The 12,085-nt window shown below is 48.4% G+C and overlaps 1 protein-coding gene across 1 annotated transcript; it reads left to right on the forward strand.

Moving 5' to 3' along the window:
- Positions 1-4,678: 4,678 nt before the first annotated feature.
- LOC116954550 (olfactory receptor 1E16-like) lies at positions 4,679-8,843 on the forward strand. Its single transcript, XM_032975143.2, has 2 exons — positions 4,679-4,716; positions 4,803-8,843. Exon 2 carries the CDS (start codon positions 4,857-4,859, stop codon positions 5,841-5,843), a length of 987 nt encoding a protein of 328 aa, XP_032831034.1. The 5' UTR covers positions 4,679-4,716; positions 4,803-4,856; the 3' UTR covers positions 5,844-8,843.
- Positions 8,844-12,085: the final 3,242 nt, after the last annotated feature.

Raw genomic sequence — 12,085 nt, forward strand, 5'->3', positions numbered from 1 at the left:
GACTCTACGAGGGGCCCGGGACCGGGCCTACCCGCAAGGGGAGGCCGCGCATCGGCGACAGGAGCAGAGCACCCGACCCCGCGTGGAGCCCCCCCTTTTCTTGACAGGCACCAAGGTGTGGCTACACACCCCTCGCGTCGGGGCCGGACAGCTGGGGAAGCTGACCACCTACTGGCGGGGACCCTGGACCGTGGTACGGCAGATCTCTCCCTGGACGGTATTAATCCAGGGTGGAGAGAGGGGCCGAGAAACGGTGGTTAACGTCCGCCGCTTAAAACCATGGAGGGCAGCCCCGGCGGGGGAGAACCTCGCCGCCCGAGTTCCGCGAAATCCCGGTGCCCCTGCGCCACCCGTGCTCGGAGGCCTCGCGCACTACATGGGCCCCGCCGGGCCCCCAGCCCCGAGGCGTCCCGGCCCCGCCAGAGGACGGCGGGGACGCCGCCCCTTAAACCCCGCTGCCGCGGAGTTTGTTCCCCAGCCCCCAGGTGCCGAGGGACAGGAGGAGCCACTGGAGTGGAGAAGGAGACCGCCGCAGGAAACCCCGAGGACGGAGCCACTTCCCCCGAGGCCAGCCACGAGATCCGGGCGGATCCCCCGGACCCCGCAGCGCTACCTCGTGGGCATGGCCCAGGCGAGGTGCTCCAGTCAATCTGGGACGGGGACTGGCACCTCGGGGGGCTATGTGATGCCGCCGCCACGGAGCCGATCGGCGGGTGGCCCACCTGCGATCTCGCCGCCCCGAGCGACGAGGCCGACATTGCTCCACCCCACCACCTCCCCACCCCCCCCACCGGAACACACACGCACGCACTCCCCCCACCATTAGAGCGCGTGGGAAGACACCCTGGCCGACAGGTTTTCACCCAGAAGCCCTCGTAAAGGGATAATCTTCACGGTTTCCTGCGGCCAGGAAATTGGACGGTCTCCTCCGACGCTAACACACACCGTGGCGCCGTGACTTGAGTAGAAGTGACATGTTCACGGCGGGGCTGCCCCGCCACCGCGGTTAGTATGCACCTCATGCACACGGGTCGGCAGGGCAGGTAGGGAGGAGGGCAGAGCCACGAGCGGCGGGAAAGCAGGGTCGGCCTCTGGCTGGATGGCCGCTGAGCAGGTAAATTTAGATGCGGACATCGCTGAAAGCAACGGCCCGGGGGATGCTGGGATACAGATGGGCCTACCGATTGGCGGGTGATCCCAGCGAGCTGATTGGCCCGCGAGTCGGCACCAGGTAGCCCCTTTGATGTAGAAAGAATAAAGCGGGTCAGGGCGAAGGAAAAAGGGTCTCTGGCTACTCGAGTCAACCCCAGGCCCGTCAACTCCCGAGTCCAGCCGCGCGAACGTCCGTGGGACGTATCGACGCGCCGCGAGGACCAGCCGGCAGTGACGACGAACCGTGAATAAGGGAGGGAAAGAAAGAGGGAGTTGGGACTTAGCTTAAGAAGAAAACCGGAGAGGGTAAAGGGGAGAAGGACAGGTAGAGTATAGTGCCGACTATCGAGAGATAGATTGGTCCTGCCCCGCCGATCCCGACTGACTCGGTTAAATAAGGGCTCGCCGACCCGGTGGAATAAATCGTCGGCGATTACATAACGGACTGGTGTGGTTTTTGCGAGGGTGTGGAAAGAGAGTGGAAGCGTGGGTGCGCTCGCTGTTCGCGGTGGTCGCCGCGTGTGTGGAGAGCGCCGTGTGAGGTGTGGGCGCTACAAACCGTCGGCGGCGGACTCCCCCGTTGCGAGCGGATACCCATCTCGCACGCATGCCCATCGCATAGCCCTTTAAACCCGTTTAACCCAATCCCCCCAATCGCCGGAGTGGGTACGAACGACGTCGCTTACCCTCCGACCTATAACCCCCGGTTACCCGCGTGTGATTGGTGCGTGGGACTGCGCGGGCGGGGAGCGTCGCGTTCGGGTGCCGGCGAAGCGCTAGCGGGCCCCAGGGCGGTCGAGGGCGATGCCTCACCGGCAGGAAACCCGGACTCGGGGGGGGACAGCACAGGGGGGGAACAGGAGCGCGGCAACCTTTCCCCGCCCGGTGAGGAGTGCAGCGGCGGCAGCTCCCACACTAGTGGGGAGTCTGGGAGCGTCAGTACTTCGCGGACAGGGTCGCAGGCAGGAGAGATCCCGGGGGCCGGCGACCCTAACACTTTCTTCAAACACCGCTTTATTTACATTATTCAACATGTCCTCCACGCTCCACAGTATCCTGGTGACTACGGCTCGCTCGCCGTGCTCCGCCCGTCTCGCTCACCGCCTTTGTCTCCCCACTATCACTTCACTTCTCCGCACACAGCAAGTCTCCGTTCAGCAACTCCGCACACAGCGTCTTCGCTCCGCTATCGCTACGCTCACTCCACTGCTAACTACTTCGTCTTGCTTCAGGTCCGCTATCGCCATGTTCACTCCACTGCTAACTACTTCAACTTGCTTCAGCTCCACTATCGCCATGCTCACTCCACTGCTAACTACTTCGTCTTGCTTCAGCTCCGCTAACGCTATTCCAAACTCCGTTTCTCACTCTGTCTCCAACTCTGTTCCGAACTCTGTTTCTACTCTGTTTCCACACTCTGTTTCTAGACTCTGCTTCTACTCCGTTCTTAACTCTGCGTCTTCATCGTCCAGCTCCCAACTCCAACCAACCTCTGTCTCTGTGTCTCCCCCAATTTATCCCCATTCTCATTATCGCTAATTAATTGGCCTGCATGCCTCTGTACGCTTCGCGTCCTCAAACACCTGTCCTTCTCCATACATCCCGACGCCTCCTCGCCCTTGACAACAGCCACAGCCAATCACCGCCGTTGCTGATCCTCTGTTTTAATTGGCTCAACCGTTACCTCATCATCCCACCCTTTGCACCTGGCTGTCCTAAGACGACCCACACTGTTTACACCTTCTCCACAGGCTGACCCCAGATAAACCCACACTGTCCGTGTGATCATGCAATCGCGCAGTTTCCACAACACACCTTCATACTCCACTACATATGTATTGAAATACACTTCACATTGAGTTCGAGGCTCAATTTGCCTCAGTAATTTCTTTAGTTTGCAATGATTTTTAGCATTAAACGTCGTACAATTCAGAGTTGAGCTACACGAAACGCAACAATATTATCCTTGACCTTGGCCGTTCGGGTAAAACGCTTTGACGGTCCTGCAAGTCAAAATTCAAGGGCTGCAATTATCTCTTCCCGAGTCTTAATTAATCGACTCAACAAAAGCGACCAAGCTGCACTCCCAGGAGGGCACAATTAATTATAGCCACGCTGATGAATGCGGGTCACAGAGACGGTATTCTCATTTATACCGGCATAGGCCAGAGATTCATCATTGAAATTACAGCAATTAATGCAGTAATCCATTGAAATTACAGCAGTTCATAGGTTAACTGCTGTAGATTCAAACTGATGGGTGGCACACATATGAAAGTCTTCTTGGTTCTTTCGGTAAAGTCACGTATTTTATTTTATTATGTTTTGTTTTTATTATTTTATTATTTCCCTTCTACGTGACTTTACCGAAAGAACCAAGAAGATGAATCCCTGTGGTCACGAAAGCTTTAAATCGAAACATATGAAAGTGTTGTGTATAATATATCTAAATCTGTTTATTTTGTTTGTAATGGGTTAACTGCTGATTTAACTGCCGTTACCCCACGGGTTGAAATTACAGCAGTTAATGGGTTAACCCATGGGTTGAAATGACAGCGGTTAAATGGGTTAACCCAGGGGTTAAAATTCCGACATGTGCCCACCGGGATGAGCGTTATTGACCCATCTTCATAAGCGTGGAATTTACCCATTTCCCAAAGTAGTCTCGAGCCCAGATGAACTTAGAATATGAATTGTGCACTTTAGATTAGAAGCAATTTAAAATAACTAAATATTAAAAATGCTTCACACTCATTATTTTTAATAATATATGATCAAATTATGGGTGGCACACATATGAAAGTTGTGTGTCTAATATGTTTAAATCCGTTTATTTTGTTTGTATATTAATGCACGTATGCATACGGGGGGCTTTTAATATATAATGCATACATAGGGTACTTAAGTAATGAATCTCTAGGGCAATATCATCCCCCATTAAGAAGGCACATGGACTAATTAGGGCATATGGACTCATTAGCATGCATGCAAGCGCTCAAATTGATGCACAGGGGGCAATATAAATGAATGATGGAATACTAAGTGACAAATATTTTATTCTGTTACGGGAGGCTTGCGTACTTGATACCCACAGTAAAAGACAGTACTTGTGAACTGACTATACAGTCCCTGTATATAAAGCCACGCTATATAAAAGTCGGAGTTATATACTCCTTCAAACACTAACAAAATTAATGTATTCAATTCCATTATACACCATTTTAAAATGTGTGCCATATATATAATATTTCGGGTTTTTTTAATAGGTTTAAGCATTTTCGATAATTAGTTAATTTAAAATATAACTCAAAACATGACCCAATTGCTTCTAATGGAATCACCCCCAACCCGAAGTCTACATATCACATTATGAGCTAATCTTGACTCAAAAAGACTCCTCAGGGCAATGGGTAAATCCGCAGGGCGCTGCAGCACGCATCAGCCAGCCCGGAACCTCCCATCGCACCTGAAGGCTCACGGTCACGTGGTCCCCAAAACGCATATAAATCAGCAGATTCCACGAGCATCACTGATCTACCCTCAGTCCAAGCAACTGAAACCTGGGTGAGTTCGCTTACATTTTTTTGTGCCATTGCACATCATTGTTATTTTAATATTCGTGAGCATGTGTTCTGTTGTCACCTCAACAGGGACTTTGTGATAAGGTGTCGGGCTGTAGACGCGGGAGCCCAAGGAACGCAATTATGGACAACAAAAGCTCCGTGCTCTACCTCGCCACATTTGAAGCCCCGTACCCTGTGCAGGTGCTCATACTCAGCCTGTGCCTTACGATGTACCTAACTATAACTGCCGCCAATCTGCTGGTGCTCGTGACGGTGGCGGTGTCCACAGACTTACACAAGCCCATGCACATATTTCTGTGCAATCTTGTGATTGGCGACATCATTGGCAGCACAAGTGGCGTGCCCAAGCAACTACAGGTCCTCCTGACGAGCAACAGAGAGATCCTGTACGTGTCATGTGTCGCACAGATGTTCACACTTCACATATTCGCCATGAATGAGATTTTTACATTGGCTATGATGTCTGTTGATCGCTACCTGGCTATCTGCTACCCATTGCACTACCATACCAAGGTTACATTAAAGCGATCCATTTTCCTGTCATTACTGTCTTGGCTGATTGCAATAGTTGCAGTCGGCGTTCAAGTGATCCTCATTCTTCAAGTTAAATTGAAGGAAAACTACAGACAAATCCAGGGCATATTTTGTGACAATATGGGAATTTCGAAGTTAGCCATCGATGACACAAGCAAAGTAGAATCTTACGGAATATCAATGATTGCGATGTACATTATCTCTCCTTTCTGTGTCATTGCGTACACCTACATTCGGATTCTTGTTGAGTGCAAGAATTCGAGCTCCTCCGAGTTCAGGGGCAAAGCCCTGCACACATTCGGCACGCATTTCATGGCGCTCGCCGTCTTTTTCACGTCCGTTTTTTCGGACATCCTTTTGCCGCGCTTTGTGAAGGATGTGGACAGCGAGGGAGCGAGAAACTTCAGATCCGCCGCTCAATTGGTGTTCTTGCTCAGCCCGGTTGCGAACGTGCTCATTTACTGCCTCCGCACGACTGAGCTGAGACTCACAATTAGTACGCACTTCAAGAAGATCTTGCGTAAGGTGCATTTATGTCCAGAAATGAAAGTTCACGTTTTAGGTCGCGGTTGAATGATGCTTTAACACAAAAGCACAAACGTAAAATGTTCATGTAGGGAGTGCAAACTTGTATTAGGTTACTAAGTGCACATTTTCTGAAACATTATACTCCATGGTACCTAGCTTTCACGTTTTAGCTAACCTATGAAAGTAATTTTTGTCTGTCTGTCCATCTGTCTGCCTGTGTGTGGCCGACACTTGCGAGCGATTTGGCTCTTGAACCGTGGGGTTTATGTTTAAAAAAAAGTACCCAGGTAGCACGCCATAAGCCCCGTGTTGAGCCAGCGCTATTCCGATTTCGCGTCCGTCACCTTTAAAGAAGTTTAGCAATTTAGTGCTATTTTTATTAATTTATTACGTTGCGCTTCTGAGCGCGCGTCAAAGCACGCATCTGCGCATGTGCGCCCCTACCAAGTCACACGCGTTCGGTGGGGGGGAAGGGGGGAATTCTCATTCGTGTGGACACTGTGCAAGGTAACACAAAGATTTACAGCTCCCTTCAAACATTTATTACCATGACTGTTTACGCATATTTTTAATGGCAGGGATTAAGCAATGTTTGATGATAGTTACTCTACATCATTAGATCTCCTTTGACAGTACCAAAATATAATATAAGTTTTCCCCTTTTTTCTGGCAACTAAGCTGAAAGCTTTTACAAGGATTCATGTCTGCATTAACCACAATACTTGCAGTCAAATGCAAACAAAAAACACTATGATAATATATGCATTGTCCTTGAAACTGATTGGTCCACACCAAGGAACGGCTTTCTTTTGAGGCTCAACCAAATTGGTGCTCGACCAGAGGACGCCAAAAGCCGTACAGCTCAAAGACAATGCACTATCACCACCAATTGGGTCGAGGCTAAAAAGAAAGCCGTCCCTTGGTGTGGACCAATCAGTTTCAAGGGCAACGCATATATTATCATAGTGTGTTTTTTTGTTTGCATTTGACTGCAAGTATTGTGGTTAATGCAGACATGAATCCTTGTTAAAAGGTTTAAGTTTTGTTTGCCAGAAAAAAGAGGAAAACCCCTATAACTATAATAATACATCTAAGTAACACAATTTTTCTCCCTGAGTACTTAGTGCTGCTTTGAAATTGTTATATACAAAATGGCTATTATTTCCCCACAAACTTTGCTGTAGCGACCACATCTTTACGTGAGAGAATGACACTTATGCACACGCTTTCGCTTTAAAAATACGTAAATTTCTAAATATCACGAAAGCTTCAAATCAAGATCAGTGTCCTGCTCACAAAAAACAAGTTCGATTGAAAGAAACGCCTTTTTCTGTACTCGAGACATCAGCAGCCATGTAATATCACTTACTGCACAGGGGAAAACCAATAAATAGACTGATTGCTATTACGTCTTCATTCTAGCATATTTACACTTGCCCCCTCAGTACGGGGATTGAGCAGTGACATGTCCATTACGCTTAATTGGTGCGCATCTGGTCATAGTTACAGGTAGGCTAAGTTGATTTATTATTCGTTGACTTTCATTTATTTGCCGCTTTTGCTCGCGGCAAATGTTTGCACAAAAATGGTGGAAGACCATCGTCGTCGCTCTTAATTCCTTATTAGACACGCATGCATTTCCCCTTTTCCTTGCTTATTTCCCTAAAGTCACGTAGATAGAAAACTATTATTTAAAAACTTCGTTAGTAAATCTAAAAGTAATAATGTGTGTGTGCACGTCGATATGTGTGCGTTGTGTGTGTGTAAGTCGGTATGTGTGTAAGTTGATGTGTGTGTATCCGTCGCTATGTGTGTGCGTGTGTAAGTTGATGTGTGTGTGTGAGTCTATGTAAGTGTGTGTGTGTGTGTAAGGTGTTAGTCGATGTATGTGGGTGGATGTATGTGTGTATGTAAGTCGATGTGTATGTGTGAGTCGATGTATGTATATGCGTGTGAGTCGATGTGTGCGTGTGTAAGTCGGTGTGTGTGGGTGAGTCCATGTGTGTGTGTGTGTAGGTCGATGTGTGTATGTGAGTCGCTGTGTGTGTGTGTCGATGTCTGTGTGTAAGTCGATGTGTGTGTGTGAGTCGATGTGTGCAGGTCCATGTGTGTGTGTCGATGTGTGTGTGTGGGTCAATGTCTTTGTGTGTCTTTAAGTTACCATAATTATACTGGTAGGAACGAAGTTGTAAACTGAGTGTACCAGCCTGCAATAGATTAATGTGTCCGTCTGTCCCCTTTCAATACTTTAACGAAGTGATCAATACTTTAACGAAGTGAAATCTCGTGCTGTTGGGTGTAAAAAAAAATCCAATGTTCCTACCAGCCCACCCTGCAGGGACCTGTTGATTCATGACAGCAATACATTGTTACTTAGAATGAACGATATTGCCCTATTAGGTAATAGTAATATTTAAAGGATCAATTTCCATGCCCAATAACAAACACAGTTGAAGCCAATGACTTTATCATGTTGAATGTGCCAATTCTCGTTATATCTCAGAAACTAAGCTGGGTTTGTGCTGGATGGTGCTTTGTGGGTGGGTAACCACCTTGCACGAAGCTCGTGTTGTAGGCTGTTGTAAAATCCAGGGTTGTACTGCATTCCTCTGGTCCAATGTCTATTCTCCAAATCCACAAACAGGTATATTGTAAGTAGAGGGCTGTGCAGAAAAAAATAGTGTACTGCACTTCTATGCTCAAATGTCTATGCTCCTCTCCACCAATCTACACTGACCACCAAGTTTCATTTATTAGGTATAGCCCTGTGAGCCATGCAGCTCTTAAGTCGGGTGCAACCGCAACAAACAAAATTTGAACACAGAACATCCCAAAGCGACAACGCGTAACAGAAACATCCTGGAATAAATCAGCAAATATTCCACGCAAAAAAAACGTATTAAGACGCTTTGTGCAAAAATCAATGTGGTGCAAGCCAACAACCATAAGACAATTTAGATTAACCATATGTTTTCGAATCACTAAAATAAAGCTATAAAAACAATGTAACAACAGTCATCATAGGAACTGTGATTTCAAATTTAACAATAAACGATATACATAACACGTACAACAAAAAACTGCAGCCATAGCTGGCAGCACGGCACTCCCAGTGTATGATGTGTGAGTGAGTCAGTAGTAGCTTGAGTGAGTGTATGATGTGTGAGTCAGCGCACGATGAGTGAGTCAGTGTATAATGTGCGAGTGAGCCAGAACACGATGAGTGAACCTGTGTATGATGAGTGAATGGGTCAGTGGTTGTGCGAGTGTATGATGAGTGAGTGAGTAAGCGCATGATGAGCGAGTCAGTGTATGATGTGTGAGAAAGTCAGTGCATGGTGCGAGTGAGTCAGTGTATGATGTGTGAGAAAGTCAGTGTCGGCTCCATCTGCTCTCTCCGTCGCCCCCCTCAGCTCCGGCTCCGCCCCCCCCCCGGCTCCGTCGCCCCCCCCCCAGCTCCGTCGCCCCCCCCTTCTCCGTCGCCCCTCCCCCAGCTCCGTCGCCCCCCCCGGCTCTGTCGGCCCCCCCCTGGCTCCGTCACCCCCCCCTCTCCGTCGCCCCCCCCCCCCCAGCTCCGTCGCCCCCCCCCGGCTCCGTCGGCCCCCCTCAGCTCCGTCGCCCCTTCCCGACTCCATCAGCCCCCCGCTGGCTTTGTCGCCACCCCCCCCCGGCTCCGTCGGCCCTCCCCCCAGCTCTGTCGGCCCTCCCCCCTCCCGGCTCCTTCGCCCCCCTCCCCCCCCGGCTCCGTCGCCCCCCCCCCGCCCCCCTCGGCTCCGTCGGCCTCCTCGGCTCCATCGGCTCCCTCCGTCGGCTCCCTCGGCCCCCTCACAAATGACCCCACCAGCCGCTGCTGGGACGCGGCCCGGGAGTGCCCCGGGAGCGCGCACGCCTCAGGCGGCCATCTTGCTACACCTGGTGAAGTGTGATGGGCTGTGTGTCACTGGCGCGACCACCGTTGCGGTGGTTCTCTTGCGTTGACGCGCTTGCCTCTCACAGGCAGCACCACAGCTTGTGTTACACATAGACATGACATTAACTTGCTAATCCCTCTAATCTCTCTGCCTAATCGCTACCATCAACATAGTGCTAATTTCCCAATAACACTGCTGTTGTGCGCATATGCACGGACGATACTCTTATGCGGCGATGGAAGCTCATTTCATGCTAATCTCTCCCTCCCTAATCTCCCCCATGAATACAACTGACGTGCTTGCGTGCGGGGATGTAATTCCTTTCCAGCTCAGACCCCGCCTGTTTGCTCTTCGCCACATATATAACATCTTGTTATAACAACTCTTTGGCTGTGTTCTTCCTGGTTCAGCAGTTCCACTGCTGGATTATTTTTTACGCCTGAGGATGACCGCTTGTGTTGCGATCAAAACGTCGTGATATATTTTATTTTATTTTTCTACCTATGTGACTTTACCAAAATAACCAAAGAGTATGGTGAAGTATGGTCAAACCATACAGCCTAGGGGAATCCTCAGGTGTGAATTGCCAATTGGCTGTACACACATCATGAAGTAGAAATTTCGTACGTTGCTTAATATTAATAAAACTCGTTTCTTCATACACACATGAATCATTTCCATACACGACAATCGCCTTCCGAGTTGGACGCTCTTTCTAGGTTGTGCTTTCATGACTAAACACAGTACTATTCGTTCTTAAATGCAATTGCATTAGATAGTAAAATAACGTTAAACATTGCAATATATAAACAAATGGTACGAAAAAAGCTATGCATTCATCAAATTAATGTGCCTTTTCCAATTCTCTGTTGATTTTGAAATAATACATAAAAACAAGATACGTTGCAATGGAAATCAGTGGGCAGCAATATCAGCAGCTTGTATTTCTGTTGAAGTGGCATTTGGCTGCAGTAGGGTAATCGAGATACATGTACACAGCATACACTGTGTGCATTACAGGTTGTGGTAACACTCGTGCCTCACAGCTAGAAGGACAAGGGGTTCGATTCGCAACTCAGGCACCTTACTGTGTACAGTCTGTGTGTTCTGCCCCTGTTCTGCACTGGGTTGCCCTGGGTTCTCCGGTTTCGTAGCAAAAAAAAAACACCAACTCCAACTGGTATCGGCCAAACATTCAAACGTTAAAAGCAAAACCATTACATGAAAATTACGAAATTGGCATGCAGGTAGCAACATCGTCCCCGATTGCAAAATCTTCTCAGGATTCTCCGAAAAAGGAGTATTGAGACTCAGTGAGGGTATCCCGGGTAAACGAGCAGATTAGCAATGAAAATAAATGTTGTGGGCCCGGAGGAAGCACCCAGACATTGTCCTCATTAAGCGTGGGGATAGCGACCATGGCCAGACACAGCACGGGCAGACGGCAGCCCCTTGAGACCCTGGGACCGGCTGTCTGTATCTCATCCCAATCCTCAATCCTGGCGAGTCAAATTTGTACAAGAGTCAACTAAAGAAGCTCGTCCAGCACCACCGCTGGAAGATATTATTCTTGCAGAATTCGTGACAATATATCTATAAATGTAATGTTTAATTTTCTATGTAATTGTTGATCCTCTCTCATTGCACTCACTGTAATGCACGCGTGCACGCTGTGTCTATGCATCTCGGTTACCCTGCTGTAGTCGAAACGTCTCCGCAGATTAAATACACGAGCTGCTGCCGTGCGCATTATATGATGGGTCAGCTGGGAATGAGACTGTCCGACTTTGACTGGACAATGTGCACCATGATTTGTAACTTGATTTTAACGGTGATAAAAAAAAACAAATAAACGTGTAAATGACCACATCACCGAGTCCCTTGTCGATATTCTGAAAAGGTGTGTACATTTTAGGGGGGAGGGGAATCTAAAGAATAAACAGGAAACCTGAAGTGTTATAATTAACCGGAGCAATTGAGCGTCTCCAAATACTCATTATTGCCATAGGCACAATATAACCACATTTATATATTGCTAACCCTGCATATTTAGAATTGTCGAAACCTGTGGTGAATTGAATAGTGATTTCCCAAGCAGCCTCGAGAAAGGGTCACTGGATTTTGTTAAACCATTCTTTCCCCACGTATAGATATACGGTACGCCCAGGTGTTAAAGTGAAGCCACTTTGTGTCTCAAGTTTAGCCACGTTTTAGAAGCTGGTTGCCTTTGTTATTTTCAGTACGTTGAAATGGCCAACCTGATTTTAGCACGATCTATATAAAACAATGTACACTGCATTAAAACGTCTTCACGGTCCACATGTGGATCGTACAGTTATGTTGTGAGTCTCCTAACCTATCAGAACTCTAATATAA

This window comes from Petromyzon marinus, chromosome 55, assembly GCF_048934315.1.
Source record: "Petromyzon marinus isolate PM22_M1 ecotype Great Lakes invasive population chromosome 55, UKy_Petmar_22M1.pri1.0, whole genome shotgun sequence".
NCBI classification, from domain to species: domain Eukaryota; kingdom Metazoa; phylum Chordata; class Hyperoartia; order Petromyzontiformes; family Petromyzontidae; genus Petromyzon; species Petromyzon marinus.